The following is a 21,806-nucleotide window of genomic DNA, read 5'->3' on the forward strand; positions in this document are numbered from 1 at the left end:
CAATTATAAAACATAAATATATTTCACACACACAAAAAACTGAGCAAAGGTTTGAAAGGTTTTTGGTATCTAGAAGACTAAATTAGAGAAATCTTAAAATACGACTTGAAAGAAGAAAGTTTTAAGGAATGGCTGCACTTAGCTCTGTGAACTTAACTCTAACTAAGGTGCTATTGGGAGAGAAAGCTTATATGAAGCCCTTTACTTGAATTGTCTCTACATAAAGTATACAGAAGAAACTGATCCCACATCCCCAAGTCACATGTTCTGACTGGAAAAAAGAGAAGGGGTAAGGAGGGAGAAAAAAAATAAGAGTAAATTAAGAGATCTCTGTTATACTATATATTCAACAGCAAGAGAATTTGAATAGAGAAAAGTCAGTTTCACTGTATCTAAATGCCTTTTAATGTCAAAAATTATAAAACAAATTAAATTACAAAACCATCCAAGATGTTTTCCTACTAGCTCCAGCTGCTCCCTGATTGCAAAGAAACAAAAATCAAGCTTGGTTCATTAAAACGTAAAAGAGCAAACACAGAAAATCCAAACTCTTAAAAAGGAACCAATTTTTATGTTCAAATCATAATAAATACATGACCTAAAATTCTATATCTTATAAGACATACAGAAGAATTAGGTTTAAATAATGAATACTAGATTAAAAATGATAATCAGTTCATGGGTATTTTGAAAATCACAATTATGTAACAATATGCCCAATTTAAGTTACAGCTATAAAATATCATTTCCTCAGGGAGAGTTGGCTAAATCCACCAGAAATGGGACTGAGACTTACTTTGTATAACACTGAGTCCAAAGAGGTGACAGTCCTTTAGCCTGAGTAGGTCACACACCTGGACCAGCAACTGGTGACACAGAATTTTAACCTGTAGGAAAAACAAAAACAAAAACCCCACAACTTAAGATAATAATTCAACCAAGTCCACACACTGAGCCACAATCAGGCAACGCAATGCATCCTAAATATACGCCTTGAAAGGACAAGCTGACACTAGCAAAACAACAGTTGGAAATCACTTTAATCTGCAGCTGTGTTTCACTAACGATTATTACAATACAAATGTCTACAACGTGGTAATGAAGTATCAATGCAATCTTGTACAAGACTCATAAATCTTACGATACATGGACAAGGCCTTGGGTGCACAATAAATATGTGTTTCAGAAGGAACCCAAAACAGCCTAATCAGTTTATCAAAATGATTAATTTGGCAAGTATCTCTACAAGGAAAGTTTTCCTCTTGATGGTCTAAGCAAAATGCTCATATACTGCACAATGAGTGAATACCTTGCTTTTATTTATCTTAATTAATCACTTTTATTGATATATCTTTTAAGTACCCAAACCAGTGTTTTTTTCTGGGTCCTAGTATAACTCAAACATAATAAAACCATATTAATTTGAAACTCTGGGGTTAAGTTATTCTGAAAAGATACATGTTGAATGATAAAACAGTCTTTAAAAGGTTTTTAAAGTCTTTAAAAGTTTTAACGACTTTTCAAATGTTCGATGAAGTATTTTGGGGGATAGTAATTCTAATAAGTCTGCCTTGTTGAATTCAGAATCACTAAAGCTTAAGAGTGTTGAGATTGACATTAAGGACCATCCAGGGCAATTTCTTCATTTTACAGAGGTAGGGGAAAAATAAAACCAGAAAGCTTGAAGTATATGCAGCTAGTAGTGGCAGAGACAGCAACCCACAACTTTGCTAATTTGTATATTATTTTTATGTGTACATTATTAAAATATGTGCAACATATCAGTTTATCATTTTAGGTACATATATTATGGGTGGCATTTCCTCTCACATCTGTACTATTAACTTGCAACTTCTTTCTTCAATTATGATGCCAGTAAGTTTTAACTATTACAAATTCTAAATTAGTAAACTCTGAATTAATGACTTTTTAATCATACCTTAAAATACAGCCCAGATTCAGAAAATTAAAAAATGCTGAGATCTGCTCAGGAGCACCAGGGACTCAGTGAAGCTGGGACAGTGACTCATTTTATATTCAGGATAAATAGCAGGCACTCAGTAAATGTCTGATGAATGAAAGCCAGAGGCCTGATTCCCCTGTGGGCCCCTCACCTTCCTTCTGTTCCATGACTACAGACTACTCTCTGACCCACTAAGCAGATCATTTAATAAACGTGCCATTCAAGAATTTAGGGGAAATGTATCAATGCAAAGCCAACACCACTGGGAGGATACATTTGCCAGGAGGAAATCAGGATCATCTTCATTCACTCAAAAAGACTTTGGATTTGAGTTTCTATGTTACTGTGATTCCACTTTACAGATAAGCTTAAATAAAGAAAATGATAAAGTAAAGGAAAAAGTGTCAAATGTTACATAAAACTGAACTATATACTACAAATTTTTGAGACTTAAAATCTCATACAGTCTAGGAGTTCTTTAATCCTTGGTTTTGACTGTATTTTAAAATATCATATACAAAGTGCTCTAGATAATATGTGATAAAGAGTTAAAAGAAAAATTTCAAACCCCACACTGTATATAAAATAAACACTGTTGTAACTTTGTGTAACTGTTGTTCAGATAATGCTGTACATTTCCTCCATGCATCTCATATAATTATTCTTCTTCCTCTAGTTTAAATCAAGTACTTGGAGCCTACTGATAAAGCTCTTTAACATCTATCAAGGAAATACAATGTTCTTGTTCAAGAACTGTAATTAAGTAAGGCTGTGGCTCTGAAGTTGTACCTGCTGTGAAAACAAATTTAAGTTTTTTGTATTTGCATATTATGAGTCTTTAAGGCTACATTTTAGCTGACTGTCAAATTTTTCAAGTTCTTTAATCTTCAGGAGCAAAGGGAACTTTAAAAAGTGCTATAGAGTATGAGGTATTAAGAATAAGAATTAAAACCTTATCTAAAAATATACTCTATATGGAACTTTTTAATAAGAACAGCATTTGATTCTAAATGTCAATGGTTTGTTACTGAGCAAGAAGGTTTAAAATAAACTCCAGAAAAAAAAATTGTTCACTCTTGTTTCAGTGAAGTATAAGCTCTTAGCCACAATTTACATCACTAAAATATTTTGTGGCTCTTACATTTACCATCATTTTATTTCCGAAAATTTCCAAGTTTCCACATTTAATACTTATCTAATGATTAAAATCACTTAGAACAGTCCCCATTAATTTAACTAATGGGGAATTAAAAATACTGAAAACACTAAATTTACCCCACACGCAGGAAGGCAACATTCCATCAACTATACTTGTCAGGGAAGAAACTTTCTTTGTTTAAAAAAAATATTTAGAAATGATTTTTTAAAAAAGAAAGCATTAATGAAATAGTTTTTGTTATAATTAATTTGTTCCACCACAACTCTACAAACATCAACTGCTACTTTCTGAAGACAAAAATAACACTTTGTGGAAAACAACAGTCCTTTGACAGTCCTGATTTGGTTTTCTAGCAGTGAAGGGGGCTCCATACTACTTAACCCAGTCCCTCCTCCCTCCTTTGGTCCAACAGCTTGCTAAAGAGGAGTCTGGACATGGGAGGACCATCTACATACCCTGGAATAAGAACAGATCTACATGGAGTTCAGACACTCCAGCAGAGTTTAATTAACAGAGTGCCCTAATAAAATGAGCAAACAACTCAAAGAAATTAAAACAAGTGCTACTCTATTAAGTGCTCACTTACTGAGCAATACCCACGTCCCAGACACTGCAATAAGCACTTTATGCCCGTTATATCTTTATATGCTCGCAGTGTCCCTGTGAGAAGAGTAAGATTACCTCCACTTCATCAAAGAGGAAACTGAAGCAAAAAAACTAACTTGCCCAAAGCTGCAGAGTAAGTTGTGGAGTAGTTCCCTGTGACTCTAAAGCCCTCCTTAATCGTGATGATATATGGCCTTACAGCCCATGATTATAGTCCTGACTATCCTGTAGAAATTCTTATACTAATTTTGCAAAAGAAGATAATTGAAGTGTAAAATTAATCTCTTATAGGGAATTACAATGATAACAGCAGCTACTATCTATGTGCTAGAAATTATGCTATTTGCTAACCCTTAACTCTCACAATGACCTTGTACCATAGGTATTATTCCCATTTCACAGGCGAAGATGTTAAAGCTGAGGGAGGAGGTTTAATGAATTTTCCAAAAGTCACTCAGACATGGCATTTGAATTCTGGTCTGTGTCTTTTAAGTCCACTCATGTTTTCTCATTAGCATACTGCCCCTTAATTATTCCTCATAAAGCAGAAAGGGAGCTAATACAAATCAAATACCTACTATGTGCTAGGTACCGGGCAATTTGCTTTTACAAATGAGGAAGATGAGTGAGTTTAAACAACTTGTTTAAAGGTCACAAAACCAGTAAATTGTACAAGTCAAAATATAAATAATCTTATAACATTTCTCAGAAATAATGATGACAGTTGTATCATCATCACTAACAACCACCAACATTTACTTTGTCTTTACCATGTGTCATGTACTGTTCTAAGGCTTAGGCCGCTAAGATGATGTCCAAAATGCGGTCCATTAAACAGTTCTGTAGAGTGAAAGAAAGTAAGTGGTGCTAGTCTACATGTCTCTGCCTGCCTGGCTCAAGACTTTAAAGTATCTACAGCACCCGTTCAGGGGATATTGTCAAACGCAGATGCCTACGTCCTAGACTTATTAGATCAGCATCTCCAAGGAGTAGAGTCCCATAGTCTGAGTATTTAACAAGCTCTCCAAATAATTCTGATGTATATCAAGTTTTAAAACCACTGATCCACAGGAACAAATGGACTGGCTATCTGCTGATAATAATTCTCCATAATTCTCTTCCTCAGCTGAGATTTTAGTACGAATTAATCAGCTCCTACTCTTCCTCACTCAGTTAGTCTTCCTTCCAGTTACCTGAGGTCAGTAAGGTTTTGCTCCATATCCTTTACGTGTATATAGACACACACATGAACACGTGCACACATACTCTACCAGGTGGAAAGACAGGAATGGAATGGAGAGTAGCTTCTTAAGTGCTCATGCTATATGTTTACATACATTCTTAAAATTTAGTTGGTATCTTTTTTATATAACTGTATAAAAGAACTCAAAAAGCATATTCATATATATATGTAAATTACATTTTAATATATTTTGTCAGTGCCCATACTGGCAAAACATTGCCAATTTTAATTAGGCTTCAAAAACCAAATGCTGCGGAAATAATAGTCTATCACTTTACACGTCCAAAAACAACTTTGAGTACCCTGAATAGGAATGTACCTATTCAATAGAAATTCTGCCCAACAAATTGATAATGTTCATTCAATAGGCAGGTTTGATGGTCAGACAATTCCTGTGAGCAAAAACAAGGTTATATCAGTAACTCAAGAAACTCTGGTGACTGTCAGAATAAAACCAAAATAATAATGGTAATAAGCAGCACCTTTTCCTATATAAACTTTTAACGGAGCTATTTAAATGTCATGCAGATTCAGTGTACCATTTAGAAATATTCTTTTGTACAGAAACTGGGTTAAAAATATAGTAGCATATAGCAAAGGAAACTAATTCAAGGCATGCACTAAGGCAATTTTTTCCTTAATTCCATTAGAATACAATCAGTGAAAGAAAGAATATGAAAGCTGATAATAGGAGAGGGGCTGAAAAATGCTAGGCATGACTGTGATGCCCATAAATTGTTTGGAAGTCTCTACCAAAGCTAAACATACGTATACTTGATGATTCACAACCCACTCTCAGGTATAAGCCCAGAAATGAATACATATGTGCATACACATAAAATATTCATAACAGTTTTGTCCATAAATAGCCCCAAACTTAAAATAATCCCATATCCATAAATAAAAGCTGGATAAAGAAACTGGGCATACTCATACAATGAAATGTTATACAATAATGAAAAAGAAAGAATAACTGTCACATGCAGAGCATGGATGAATTTCACAGGCTAAATGCAGAATGAAAGAAGCCAGATGCAAAAGTAAGCACACCACATTATTTCAGCTGCATGAACTTCAGAAACAAGAAAGTTACTCTATGGTGACAGAGGTGGGAATAGTTATTACCTTTTGGGTAGAGACTGTTAACTAGGAGGGATCACAAAAGATCTTTCTGGGGTGCTAGAAATCTACTATATCTCAAACTGGATGATGGTTACATGGATGTATATACACTTTTGAAAATTCACTGAGATGCACACTTAAGATTCCTATACTTTGCTGTACATAAATTGTAATTTAATTTTAAAAGTAAAAAAATGAAGTATCATATTCCTCAATGTTCAAGTTAAATAAGAGAGTTAACTCTGACTCATAAACCATAAGGAACAGCTGAGTGTTCAAACATAGAGCCTATTCTTGAAATTGGCTAGACTTAGGCTACAGGCCACTATTAAAACAATGATCAAAATGCATATTAAAAAGCTAGCAATTGTATATTACCATGTCATTTGTGTAGGTGACAACTCAAAAGTATTTAAAAAGCAAACACATATATCAATAAAAATTATAGTTCAATAAAAAAAATTTAAAAATAGCAAAGTGTCCACAGTTTTCTATAATATAGTAACCAAAATAATTTTACTGGTGAGAGAATGTTGGAGGCAGCTGCACTTTAGCCATAATTCAAAGTTTATACCTGTGTAGATGACTTTAATTCCCTAATTCTGCCACATTATTAATGGTCTCATTCTGTCAAGATTTTGCCCTTAGCCAAGTCGTAACTTGAACATGGTCACCGGTGGGAACATCACTATTTAAACATTTCTCAAGTAGGATCTACTCACATTTATGATGATGTTCAGAGATTCATCATTGGGAAGGAAAATACACACACTCCTACGGTCTTGCATGACTCTGTTGTTATGGAAGTTCAGTTTGTTCATTGTGTTGTGGGCTCTCTGGTGGTCAGGGCTGGGCTCCGAGTCCTCGGCAATTCCTCTGGTTCCGAGCACTCCAAAGCCAAACTCTGCTCGTCATCACACGCCCTTACAGGAAAAGCATCACGATCTTCCACTACGTAGGTTTCATAGCTGTAAAAAAGCCCGAAAGGAGGCCGTGAATGAAGGCGGTGAGCCTGGTGAGGAGAGAGACGGGGAGAGGGCAGCAGTACAACTGCTCCTGTTGGCACAGGCACAGCCTGTCTCACAGTGAGGGCTGCCTAGTTTCATCAACGAGAAGGGACCGAAACGTACTCTGTACTTTGCCCACTATCAACTGTTTCAGAACTTTCATTCACAGTCATGTATCAAACATGGAGCCAATGAGTGCCTCATACATTCAAGGCAGTACCATACACTGAAGGGCTCACAGAAGCAGAGGCCTGCCTTTGAAAAGTGTCCAGTCTCACATGGAAGACAAGGAAGGGTTCTGAAATAAACATACAAAATGACAAAACAACACCGACAACAAAATTCTCAATCCCTCTCTTTTTCCGTCCATTACAATCAAACAAATAAATGCCTTGGCTCTTACATTATACTCTTTCTTCAACCACTGTGGCCTGGCTTCCACTTGCTTCTCTTCACCAGCATGGCTTTGCCACAGGAAGCCAGTGATCTCTAGACCATCAGCAGAATCCACAGGATTCACTTTGGCTGATCTCTCTATGGACGACACTTACCAAGGCTGTTAAGCCCTCCTTGCAACTTTTTTCTCCCTGAGATTTTATGGTACTGCTCTCTCTCCTGATTCTCTAACCTGTCAATGTAAACTTAATTTTTCTATTTGATTTCACCAATCAACTAACACATAGAAATAACGAGACTGCATATATCAAACTATATTTGTATACTATGGATTCTGGATACTGCTCATATTTAATCAGTTTATTAAACTATGTAATTTTATTTTTTAACTTCTCTCAGATTTTCAGTGTATACAATTATGTTTGTAAGTAATGAAGATTTTTATCTCCAATTCTCAATAATCATGCCTTTTATTCCTCTTTCATGTCTCATTGTGTTGCAAGACCTTGCAGAATAATTTTATTTATTTTTTTAGAATAATTTTAAAACAGTGGTGGATATTTCCTACTTTTAATGAATGTGTCCAGCGTTTCATATATTATTGCTAATATAACACTATTCAACCAAAGTATATTAAGACTACTTGCTTGTCAAACCATTAGTAATTATTTACATTGTTTCTTTCCAGGTGTATTTGTGGAATATGTAGGAATTTCTAGGAATATGGAATTGTCTTACCAGGCAGAAAGTATAACCGTACAGTTTTAATAGAAAAGCTATTACTCACATATATCAAAGCATAAATCAGACAGAATCCTGGCCTATTTGCTTAAGGTTCAATGTCCATCTGTTATCGGCAAGAAGATGGGTGAGAATATATTCTTAGATGGCACCATGAGTAAATATAAACTAGTATTTCTTTTTAAAGCATAAATAAAATGCCACCCACAAGGGATCTACTCAAACTAAGTAAAAACAAATGATAATCTTATATACACTATTTCCTTACTAGGAAGGTGACCAAAAGCCCCTTTAGGAATATTCTGCTCTTCTTATAACATAATAGCAACTGTTTCACATCACCCCAGAGTGTCACCAGAGGTCAGTGCTACAGTTCTCCCCAGTATGGGATGATCAGCCTACCTGTTCTATTACCACAAACTAACTGCACACAAAATCCAGTCACCCATTTGAAGAATGCACACTTTTAGTTTAACAGTACCAAAGCACCAGTTGGAGGACCAGAGTTGGGTGCATCAGTATTACCTGGGTGTTTGTAATAAATACAGAATCCTGAGCACAGTGACATTGCTACTTGCTTGTAATCTCCAGAGTCAGGACCTGGGAATCTCAATCTTTTAAAAAAGCTTCCCAAGTATCTCTGACATGCAGTCACACACGGAAATCACACTTTAGTTAACAGAAGGAAGGTGTTGAGCTGAGGGTTTGATATGATACCTTGATAGTATACACTGGGAAAACATCTTGAGGGATAAGCAACATATGTGAAAGACAGCACACATCATCACTGTAACTGAAAAAAAGAAAGTCCTCAACATTTTCAAAGGTGTAAATTCCTAAAACAGGTCAAATTTGTGTACTCAGAACATTTTCCTGAAAAATGCTACTAGGTGATCTAGGGATAAATAAGTTGGAAAAGCAAGATATCCTATACATACCCTCTCTTAGAAATTCAGAAAGCATTAAAGGCTCTGAGAAGTCCTGCAGGCAACTTCTTAAATTTGTTTAACTTAATATTTCTCAATCTTATTTGGGCACAGAATATTTCCCCTCTCCTCACAAGGTATCTTTACTAAGTTTCTATAGAATAATATTCTTAGGCATACTATTTGAGAAATACAGTCTTAAAACTATTTCATTGTCAAATATATTTCATGGTAAATTTGTCCCTATGAATTGATATATTCCAACACTCAGGCCTCCTCTCTGATATTAAAATCTTTTCAAAAAATTATAAGCTATGATTAAGTGCATCTTATTTAAATTCAAACTCTAAAATTATATTAATTCCAATATAATTATTTAAACCTACATTTCAAATTGAATTACTCATATAATTTTCCATTTCTAATTAAACCAACTAAAGAGGGGTATTTCTACTGACCTACTTTCTAGACTTTAAAAAATAAACTAGAGAAAAAATATCTTCTGAGGTTTGGGATGTTTCCAGAGCATCATTGCAATAATTTTAAAGTTACACTGAGTGAAATTTTTATTTATTGGTTTATTCATAGTTTAGATAATGCAGCATAAAAAAGGATAGCAGAGGATTACTGAAGAATATTTAATAAAAGTAATATCTTTAAGAAGTAGTACTGCTTCATTGTTGCTTTTTCTGCTTTGAGGATAGCAAACCAGAAAAGCCCTGAGAGAGAGAGTATTAGGATTTTACTTTACCCAGGCCTGCCTTTAAGCTGATTAAGAAGTTCCACTAAAACAGCAAAATACACGTATCTCTAATGTGCTTCAGTATAAAATTTAATCTTAAATTGGAGAGTCCTGGGAGAGAGAATTAGACTAAATTTATACCAATTTTAATTGTAGAATTTAGCCTGTGAGCCACTGGCTACTTATTCTGTGTCCAAAGCTAAGTCCCAACTCAGTCCCAGGAAGGCACATTCCCTGCTCCAGGGCAGCCCTTGTCTATTCAATGATCCTGGCATAGATATCTACGAAGAACAAATCATGTCGTAGTATCATATCTTCCAGACAACAAAACACTTATATAGTGATCAAACCCCATCCTGCCATCTTTACGAATACACAGCATACAAACAAAACGTTAAACTATGAGACTTCCCCACCTGAATTTTAAAGCCACATTATTGTAAATCCCTTATTTCCTGATCAACCCCGTTGTTTACAAGGTTACTTCATTTCTTTTAAGAATCAGTTAGCCACCACCCAGTATGGATACTCAATACTTACTTCTATTTTTATAGAAATTATTCAATATAACCTTTAAAACTGGGTCACCTTGGAATAAAAGGACAAACCTTAGTTCATTATAATGTATCAATACTGGTTCATTAGTTGTGACATGCTCATGGAAGATGCCTCAAGAGGGAAAGTAGGTACCTGTGTGGTATGGAGGAACTCTGTGCTATCTTTGCAACTTCTGTATATTTGAAAGTATTCTAAAGTCAAAAAGTTTATTAAAGGAAAAAACAACCAAGGGCACCAGAAACTTCCTACCCACGTAACGTGTACAGTCTCACTTTTAATGGAGGCAAAGGTGAATTCTCAATTATGAGATTGTCACCTTAAAAAAAGTGAAAGGGGGGTAATCTGATAAAAAAAAATTCACTATAATGCAAGCATAGTTATTAGGCATATATCAACAGTCAATGAAGTATCTTTAGTACCTAGCAAAGACAAGGCAAAAATTACCCTGAAAAACTGGACTGCAGAGATCCCTGTCTTCTAACTTAATCACTGCATATTTATGAAGCTCAAGTTACACACACAGTACTGGAATACTTACTTGCTGAAAAGCAGAATACAAAAGCAATAGAAGATGTGCCCCCTATACCCAGGAATTCACCATCTAGTTAGGGATATAACACTGCTAAGACGCTTAAGATGATGATACTGTCCCTGCTTCCCAAGAGCAAAGACTTTGATGGGCAATTCTTAAGGAAGAATAATAAATGACACTATTAGGTATGTGAATACTGTGGCTAAGATCATTTTGTAATAAACAGTATATAGTGTTTTAATGTATGGTGTCCTAAAAGTGACATCAAAATGCCCTTGGTAAAATTAGCTTTTTTTTTTTTTTGATGTTGTTCACTCATTCATTCAGCATATATGCCTTAAACACCTATGTGCCAAGGGTTGTTGTAAGTGTTGAGTACAGAGCACCGAACAGAACAAATATCCTACTCTAATGGAGATACACAGACAATATATAATGTAGATGGTGAGATGCACTACGAAGAAAAATACACCCAGAGCAGGTGAGAGAGTTGATGACGATAAGATGGTAGTGTGGATGCTATTTCATGAAGGGTCGTCATGGGAAGCACTTCTGGTAAGCCGACATTTGAGCAGATACCAGAATTAAGAGAGGCATGTAATTTATTTCCTTCCTTCCTTCCCTCTAGCCATCCATCCACCCAAGGGAAGAGGTTTCCAAGTAGAGGGGACAACAAATGCCAAGGCTCACATACTCTTCAGAAGAGGCAAGATAGCAGCGCTATCATACTTACTGTGTGCCAAGGGCTGATGTTAGGTACTCATGGTATATTAAAGCATATCACCGACTCTTTGCCATGCTTCCCATTGAGAGGCAGAATCTATTCCTTTTCCCTTGAATCTGGGCTGGCCCTGTGACCAGCTAATGCTCAGTCAGAAATTCTGCCTCACGGACAACTCACTTGTGCAAACAATGTGTCTGTTATTCTGAAGCACTACCTCTACACTAACGCTCAGCTCAGTAGCTTGCAGTTGTTATTTTTCTTGTCTATCTCCTTTATTCAGATCTTCTTAGAGCAGGGTCACTAGCTATGTGGGTTATGTGTGTGAATGTGTGTGCACGCATGTGTCAGTGTGTATTTTTAATCTCTAATGGCAGGCACATATGTTCATTAAAAGTGGGTTGTTTGGCTTACTACACACATGTCCTTGGACAAGGAAGATTCTACAGCGGGGTTTCTTAACCTTGGCACTATTGACATTATGGGCCAGATATTCTTTGTAGAAAGGGGCTGTCCTGAGCACTGTAGGGTGTTCAGCAGCATCCCTGGTCTCTACCCACTAGATGACAGGAGAATCCCTTCACCTCCCAGTTGTGACAACCCAAAACATCTTTGAACATTGCCAAATGTCAACTTGGGGGCAAAATCACCCACCACTGAGAACCAACTGCTGAGAACAAGTTTCCTTATAGAGTCACTATGGGCTACTTTTTACCATCCAGCTGTTTTTTAAGTAGTAGTACAACTCTTACTAAACACACACTTTCCCACTAGAGGTTAGCAATTGAGTTCCAAACTCAGAAATCTGGCTTGAACCTTTAAGTGAAAAGTTTCAACCTCTTGAATGTCTAATGACCTCTATCTTCACAACAGCTTTGAAGTTTAGCCTTCTTGAAACTTCAATTTTTATTGGAGTGTACTGCCAAACTTCTCATGTAAGTAGACTTCTGTTATTACTAGGTACTTGTTACTGGAGAGTCCTGTATTTTGATCCTAGTACCTAGAAATATAAACACTGACCTGGAAACAAATGATACCTGATTTTCAATTTTTCTGTATGCACTGTATTATGAGGATTTTTTTTCTTAAGGGTCATTTGCTTAAAGACTCATTTTGGAACCACAGAATTATTTTCCTCATTTAATTTGAAGAGTAAGTAAATTGAACACTTTCTAGTTCATGGCCAGTTTTGCAGTTATTGTTTTAGCTAAAGAAGAAAGTAGCTGACATCTATCAACTATCTGAAGCCAAACCCTCTGGAAAGAACATCAGATTCTTTGCTGCTCTCTCCTACCTCTGACCATTGTTACATAGATAAATGAGGGACTGTGAAAAGCTTAACATCACCTCCTATATGGTTGAACCTCAGATGTTTAGAGACAATATGGACAGAATACTGATTAAGAAGATAGATTTAATGTGCCCAATCAGTCAAACCTGAATCCTACTCTAGATTCTACAATATGAGCTGTATGTGGGCAAGGAACCTAATCTCTGAGTCTGACTCCTCTTCTGTAAAATCTGTACTATTGGCCTACTAGGATTATTGGTCAAATTAAGTGAGACAATAGATATAAAGCATTAGATATCAAGTTGTTGGTGGGGGGATGTTCATTAAAATAACAGTCATGAGTTGCCAGGTCATGAGAAGACACATCTACCACTGACTGCCAAAAAATACATATCACATAGAGATCAAGAATTTAGAGCCAGATACAGCAACTGGGCTAAACTCTGGGATGTCTACATTGAGGAGGGGAAGTTAAGTATATTGTTGCTTGTAAGTGGGACAGCTGCACTGTATTATGTGGGGACGCCTTTAAAATCTTACGTATTGAAAAAGAGGAAGTGTGAAAGAGTACATAGGTTCAAATGTGTGCTTGTTGACCAAATGATGGAATGTAAGAAACATCTGTTTTCATCTGCTTGGTACCATCTCCCCACTGGGGAGTGCCCCTCTCCCATCTGGTATTTCTAGTGGGGCTATCAATCACAGTGTGTCCCCTACTCTGGAAGGGTGAAGAGATGATGGAGGGTAGGGCTGTGACTCAAGACTGACCAGAGTATGCCATTCTCCAGTCACAGTGCTTGGTCTACAGGATGAACATATAACACAAGCAAGGCTAGAATCCCTCCATGAGATCTATTATACAAATGCTGATATGGAGAGGGCTGCTCATCTCTTTGGATTACTATTTGTGAGAATGATATGAGCCTGTTATTGCTGGTAATCACCTTTACATGGTAAGAACTTTCCTGAAGAAGGAAGTCATCACAGAGGAAAGAGAAGCTCAGAAAGCATCCTGATTACATCATTTGAACCACCACATCTAGCTGCATCTGAAGCCAGAGACTGTTCCTAAGAATTCCCACACAGTGAGTGAATAAACTAGCTTTTCTCTTCAGCTAATTCTGCCACTTGCAACTGAATGAGTCCTTTCTAACACAGCCCATCTGAACAAGCTGATTTACTGCCTGATACATTCATTCATTAATTCACCGACTGTCTACTATCACTAGCTACCAACATTAGTATTTATTTGAGAAAAAACATAGCTCTAAGTTTTAAAGTTTCTCTCCATTCTACAACAAAGGAGAACATTTTCTATGATGAATATTCACCATTAGCAAAGACCTGAAAGGTAAAAAAAAAAAATCTGAGCAACTGAAAAGTTCAGGTGGTTGAGTTGCTGTTCAGACACTACCGTTCTCTAAGAACACTATATACAGCAAGTGATTTATAGGTATATAATGCACAAATTCATTTAAGGTAAACATAGTACGCAGGGCAATTAATTCATAACAGTAATTTTCAGGAATATCTCATCTTGAATATTAATCTGTAGGTGAATAGTTGTCTCTTATTAAAGACTACTATGTTTTCTTTACTGAATTGTGCCGAATATGCTTTTATTGTGTTGTTCATTTGTAATAAATTACAGTAGCTGAAAAACAATGCTTTTTCTGCAAACAAAATAGCTAGAAAGCATCAATGATATATAATTTAGGAATTGGTCAGTTTACAGTATAGTAGTAGCAATTTTAGTAAAAATACCTCTAATTTGGGTCCTATTCGTAAATTAGGTAAGGGGAAAATCATTAAGCTAATTATCGAATGCAATCTAATATGGACTATACCTGACTATAACATCATTACACCATACAGCTATAAGTAGCTGTGTATGTCACACAAAACGCAGTTATTGTAATATATAGTAATTGCATGTAAAGTGTGCAAATATGTAAATATATATTTATCTATTTTAAATATGTAAGTATATGTATATATTTTACATATACAGCATATTATATAAAATATGTACATATAATATAAGTAATAATTACACTTGAAATGTAATTATTGAATCGGTTGGAAGGTTAAATTTGGAAAGAGGCACTATAACGTGCTGCTTAAGCTTGGGCTCTGCAGCCAGGCTGCTCTGATTCGGATCCCAGCACTGACACTTGCCATTTGGGTGCCCTTGGGCAAGTCTCCTTACATCCTTGTGTCCATTTTTTCATCTCTGAAATGGAATTGTTGCAAAGATTATTAAATGGGTTACTCGTTTACTACCAGGTCACAATACTGACTTCCTATCATGGAAAGCAAGTGAAAGGACTGCTTTCTGGTAATATATGGTGGCCATAACCTACGTATTGTCATTAATCGTATCTTGAGTTCTACAAGAAACAGTGTTTTTCTCCTATTAGTAGCTATTGGATTGTTTCATTTTTGTATTTAACTAATGAGATTTGCGGCACTTTGAAGCTGGGAATGGAAAAGAACCTTCCAACTAAAGTGCACATGAATTGGTACCAAGTAATGCTCATCATACTCTAATGAATAAAATTCTATAGCTAGTCCTTGGCTAGCTATATAGCCAAGAAAACGGAGAAAAGGGATAATATAAGAAAGACAGGCAAAGAAGCTTTATATTGCAATATGGAGAAAAACTGGTGAAATCGATGTACATATAAAATGTAGTTAGCAGTGTAAATCACTGCAACCAACATGACTCTGTAGTAAGAATCATAAAAATGCTTACACCTTTTGATTCAGTAAACCAACTGCAGGGAATGTATAAGAAGGAATATAATTCAACCAAAGCAATCACATTTTTGATCAAAAGTAATAATGAACCATTATCCATCAGAGTAAGAACTGGGGGGGAAAAATCTAAATAGTCTAACAACAGGAATGGATTAGAAAATTACAGTATATCAAAAATAATATCAATAATAAAAAACACCATTTACTGAGCACACTCCCCCAAATCACAAATACCTCCAGAGCCAAAAATTATCCTGTTTCATTGTATGTTTTTAGAACAGAATTTACAAGAATAAAGAAGTAAAGAAAGCCCCTAAATAAAAGAGGTAAAGGGGGAAGAAAGAAAGAAAATAAAAAGATCACAAGTATTTTGTTAGTCAATGAACAAGCATAAACCAACTAGTACTCACTTTATTGACTCAATTACAGACATAAAGTAAAGAGTAATGATAGCAGTGGTACTCAAGGAAATGAAACCACCACTTTTTTTAATGCTTGATATTAAGAACATATTTCTGCAAAGCACCATTCTGGTTATACGCTCCCTAAGCAGAACAGTAGTAAACATAATTCTGTTAATCAACAATTACACTGGCCTCCCTCCTGGAATTCATAAAAGAAGTAGTGGGGAATCTTCAGTTATTTTAAATATTTCAAAAAGTCTGATAAAATTAGCATATAATATCTCAAGGGAAATTAAAAGATCACTCAAGTAATTTCAGTATCATTTTTAAGTGCTTATTTTGATAGCACAGTTTTACCTGCCAGATTAAAAAAAAAAAGAAAACAACTGACTTAATTTATTTTGATAGACAATCTTTCCAAATATAAGACCCAAGGAAGGTCGGGGAGAGGAAGAATAACAAAAATGATCCTCAGTGGTCGAAAGGTTGGGGTAGATTTAGTCGCTATATATACATTTAAAAATAATCTGAGTAAGAAAAAAACCCCTTCCATCTCATCCATTGTTCGAGCGGCCTTCTCCTCTGCCATACCTCCTCACCGTTCTCTCCTGGATTTCTAAATGTTCTGCTTGTCTCATTCTTTAAATCTGCCACCCCCACAATGCTGCCAGGGTGACCTCACTAAACTGTACACTTGATCTTGCATCTCACACCCCCGCTCACATTCTTCAGTGCTACAGCACCTCCACAGGATAACACCTCAACTCTACAGCACAGCAATCTCTCACAATCAGGTTCCCTCCTTCTCAGTGTGACTGTTCTCCAACTCACGTTTTATATTACTGCAGTTCTTTTCCTCATGGTTCCCTGAACAAGTCTTGCTCTCGTATTTCCATACTTTGGACCATGGTGTTTCCTCCGCCTATAATATCCTCCCTTGCACATTATTCTATCCAACACCCACCTCCAAGAAAGAAAAGTAAAATATTTTCGTTCTCCCTGGAAAACACAAGACACTGGTCTGTGCAGCACGTCTCTACATCAGCAGGCGGCTGAGGGGCGTTCCTCCTGCACTCTCTTCCCCTGGTACTTGTTAGGAAGTCTGTCTCCTCAAAGAGGACTGGAATCTCCTCAAGGCTAGGATCTGCCAGCATCTCTACGATTCTAATGCCTGGAGTAGGACTGGGTCTGTAACAGGCACCCAGTAAGGTGTGCTGAATAGATTACTTAGAAATTTACCAGAAATGTGAATGAATTCCCTAGCAGAATCTGAAAAAAAAGGGGCACATATTAGCTTATTGCAAAACAGAAACAGGTTCACATACATAGAACTTTAAATAATCTAAAGCCTAGAAGTAGGATGAGTGAGCTTGCAGTTTGACATGTCATCCAGGATCTAGTTTCTTCCTGGTACCTTGGAATCACCACACCTTAAAGCTGACATCTCTCATAGTAGCCAAATAAACAAGAATGCAGAGGCAAACAAGAGTGCTGATACTCATCCTGACTGGATGTCTTCGGTTATAAGCACCCTGTCACTGGGCAGGGGCATGGAATAGTTCGATTCGTTGAAGCCACTCAGGACCCACCTCCAGCTAGTAGGATCAACTTCCCCTGAAGTACACAGACATTAAAACAAAAACCTGGGTACCTTTGGGAAGTTGGGAGATGAGGGGAGATGCTAGATAAGCAGCCAGCAAGAAGAACAAAGGCAATAGTAAAATTCATGAATTTTAAACCAAAGAAACTTGATTTTTTCATACCCATCTGTATTCAGAAGTCATATCAGGTTTAGCAACCAGGCGCAAAAATTCCTTTCAACCAAGACGAATTTCTAGCATGACATCGCCAACAAAAAGTGCTGTTCTCAGGGAAAATCCTCCAACTTAGAAGCATCTGCTTCTAATTTCTACAATGAAATCTTTGATTCCTTCATTCATGGGACTTACACTCAATTCCCTCTGACACAGGAACTGCAGCTTTTTAGATAATAATTTTGCTGTGAAATTCTCATTATCTGGTGGTAATATATGGTGCTCTTTAAAGACTGAATTAAGCATTTGGGAAGTTGCTAGCTTTCTTATAACACTGCAAAAGGAGTTTCCATGTTATGAAATAATTCTTAATAACAAGAGTAAAATAAATGTACAAACTGGAAATGCAAAAGTCTATTGGCAGTAGACTAGATAAATAAATTATGGTACATTAAAACAATTCAGCAGCAAACATTAATGGACTGCAGCTACATATTAACAAGTATGAATCTCAAAATCAGTGCTGAACAAAAAAAGCCAAGTTGCAGAATATATGCTATGATTCTTTTCCATGAATAGAAAGCTCAAAAACAGGCAACCAAGCAATGATTCATTATACATATATATGTGGTAAGACTATAAAGAAAGGCAAAGGAATGATTAACCTCAAAACCGTAATAGTGGTGCTGAGGGGCGGGGGGAGGCTGGGGTAGGGAATGTCTTCAGAAAGGGGCAGGGACGGTTTCCAAAGGGCTTGACTTAGCCTCATGACTGCCAAATTTTTTCCATGAAGTATAGAAGAAAGGAAGGAAGGAAGAAAGGAAGGAAGGAAAGAAGGAAGGAAAAGAAAGCAAGAAAGCAAGCAAGCAAGCAAGCAAGAAAGAAAAGCAGGGACTTCAAATATGTTTCAAATATTTCACAATTTAGAAAAGTAAAATAAGTCATAGGTACTGATGTTAAAATGCTGTGAATAATCACATACTGCTGATTAAACTTTAAAAAGATATATAAGAACCAGTTATACAAGGGTTAAGTCACAACCCACTGTAGTCACTGACCAACAATGCATCGAGAAAGGAATTCAGGACGAAAAAACAGGACAGGCACACTGTGTTTTAGATAAACAAGCTCCTAAATAGTTAGATGCATATCTCAGGAAGAATTTCAATGACCCCAGATTCTTGCATCTTCCCATACATAGAAAAACACTAGACTCATTAATTTGAGATATCTGCTCTTCATGATTAGCAGTAATCTTTTACCAAGATGTATACCTGACTACCTGTATTTCGTAGCCCCCAAATTCATATATATATACTGGCTTCTCCCCTGCCTCTTTGGAGGCATTTACTCAGAGCTACTGAGCAGTTGTTTTCTGGGCTATGGTCCTCAGTGAGAACCTGAATAAAACTTAAAGCCACAACTCTCAGGCTGTGGTGTTTTTTTGTTTAAGTCAACAGTGATATGTGCATGGGTTTCTATCTACTATTAAATGAAAAAGTAATGCAATAGAGTACAACCAAATGAAAACCTTACCACTGAATCAGATATTAGAGATGGCCTACCTAATCCAACCTCTTAATTTTACAGGTTAAGAAACTGACACTTTGAGAGAATGACTGGGACAAGATGACACCAGGTAGTTTAAGGCAATTGGTGCGATTTTCCTGCCAGGATTTTTCTTCTCTAAGTTCTATTCAAAGACTCCCATGGGTAGGAAACAATTTAAACTAGTCTCTTTTCAGAGAGCTCATATTTTATATATTTAAGTAGAAAGTTAAGAAACATGTTAAAATAATTTACTAAAGTAAACATACCCAAATGCTAGTAAAATCTGCCTTTTACTCTAAAATAGTTAAGAATTATATGTAAAAAAAAGTTTATGAAGCCAGAAAAAGACTTTGAAATGCCAAGAATCCAATTTTTACCCTTATACATATAAATTATGGGCTGAAATTATTTTAACCAGACACACCCAAATGAGCAGCAATACCAGGGCAGCACACACGCACACATACTGTCCACATGCCAAACGCGCAGAATGGTGTGAAGTGAGACTCACGGGGCCAGGCACTCTCTACAGTGAAAGATCAAAAGCACAGTCTACAGACTTCAAAGCAAAAGATTCCTCTGGACATTCTAACAAGGTTTCACAGTGCTACAAAAGTCTTATTTAACATCCCTTTGGGGTTTTTGCTGCAAATTCATAAGTTAGAAACAAAATTTTCACATAAATGTATAAAGACATCTAAAAATATCAATTTAAAATTCAGAAAAAAAACAATGATTATTTTAATCACTAAAAACCCTAGAACTCTGATTTACAGTTTGAAAAGCCCTTAAGAGAAATGATAAATGTTTTGTTTTGTAGTTTCTTTTTCTATTGAAGTGTAGTTGATTTACAATATTGTGTTAGTGTCAGATGTACAGCAAAGTGATTCAGATATATACATATACAGGTATCTAACTTTTTTCACTTAGTGTGATAATCTCTAGGTCCATCCATGTTACTGCAAATGGCAATATTTCATTCTTTTTTATGGCTGAGTAATATTCCATTTCACACACACACACACACACACACACACACACACACACCTTCTTTATCCATTCGTCTGCTGATGGATGTTTAGGTTGCTTCCATGTCTTGGCTATTATAAATACTGCTGCTATGGACATTGGGGTGTATGTATCTTTTTGAATTAGAGTCTTTGTCTTTTCCGGATACATGTATGGCTTCTTTATTATAGCTTCACAAAAATATTTACCATTGCTATTGTCACGTAGGGATTCACCTCCAACACATTAAAAGACACTGAATCCTAACAAAGCTTCCGGCTAACCATTAACCAGAGACCAACAATCTAAACTTTAAGAACATCCTCCCTCCCACCCTCACTCTACTCCCATTCCCCATTCCCCTGGGGCATCATCAAATCATTAGCCAATCTAGCCTAAGGAGACTGAGGTGGCTGGTGTTATTCTGGAGAAACATGAATCCAAGACTGTTAAGACTGCTTCACTGGGAGCCAGGGCCGCAGCCTTAGGTTTTTCCCAAGGGAACCTTCAATAAGAAGCTGGCTCTCCTCTACCCGCCATCCAGTGTTTAATTTCCTTGGCTTCTAGAAGATAACTAAAATGAATTTGCCAGTTCCATCAAGGATGATATCTTATTTTCCAGTGGTACTTACCTATGTAGTAACATTTCTATTTCCCATATACCAATTCATAGGCATCTTTCTCTTCTCAAGTAGGATTTTGAAATTAGACACAAACCAAGGTCAACTCAATTATTATCCATATATTCCAAAGGAAATAGAAATAAAAGCCACTTAGCAGGGAACCTCTGGGTTCCCTGGTGTTTGAAGTCAACACAATCCAATAGTGAGTCACTAAATAGCCCAGTCAAGTTGCCTCCATTTCACCTACATGTTCATTGGCTTTTCTGGTTCTATGCTGTGCATCCCCCCTGCATATTGCCAAAAGAGAGCATTCCTTCTTATAGCAATCATCCTCTAATGCTTTGAGAGAGACTTAAAGTTTGGTTTTAAAGGGTGTGGAGGAAGGAAATCAGAATTACACCTTACCCTACACTAACAGGGTTAATCCTCCATGAAAAATGGAACCATAGCTCAGTCTTGAAGGTTAAAGCTAAAAACAAACAAGCAAACCAATCAAACAAAAACCAGAAACCACCCTACCTCTGCTCAGTACTGCTTTTTTAATACGGCTCTAATCATGCTGGAAAGACAACTACTCCTGAGACTGACCTACAGATTTTCATCCTGGAGAAACCAGACGAGCAGCCTATGACAAGGTCAGTCATCACTCATGGCAGGACAACGGCCCACCACCAACAGTGACTGCATCGCTGCCACCTT

General features: G+C 36.5%; 1 protein-coding gene across 8 annotated transcripts in view; it reads right to left on the reverse strand.

The window, feature by feature from the left end:
* Nucleotides 1-21,806, reverse strand: part of FRMD6 (FERM domain containing 6) — a 392,313-nt gene that overhangs the window by 28,519 nt on the left and 341,988 nt on the right. For all 8 annotated transcript variants that reach the window (XM_045504277.2, XM_010966970.3, XM_045504278.2 and 5 more), the window contains 2 exons: nt 6,816-7,061; nt 797-887 (listed from right to left, as the gene is read on the reverse strand). In XM_045504277.2, the coding sequence (XP_045360233.2) occupies nt 797-887; nt 6,816-6,914 (190 nt within the window). In that variant the 5' untranslated portion in view covers nt 6,915-7,061. The remainder of the gene's footprint in view (nt 1-796; nt 888-6,815; nt 7,062-21,806) is intronic.

The sequence above is a fragment of the Camelus bactrianus genome, chromosome 6 (genome assembly GCF_048773025.1).
Source record: "Camelus bactrianus isolate YW-2024 breed Bactrian camel chromosome 6, ASM4877302v1, whole genome shotgun sequence".
Classification (NCBI taxonomy): domain Eukaryota; kingdom Metazoa; phylum Chordata; class Mammalia; order Artiodactyla; family Camelidae; genus Camelus; species Camelus bactrianus.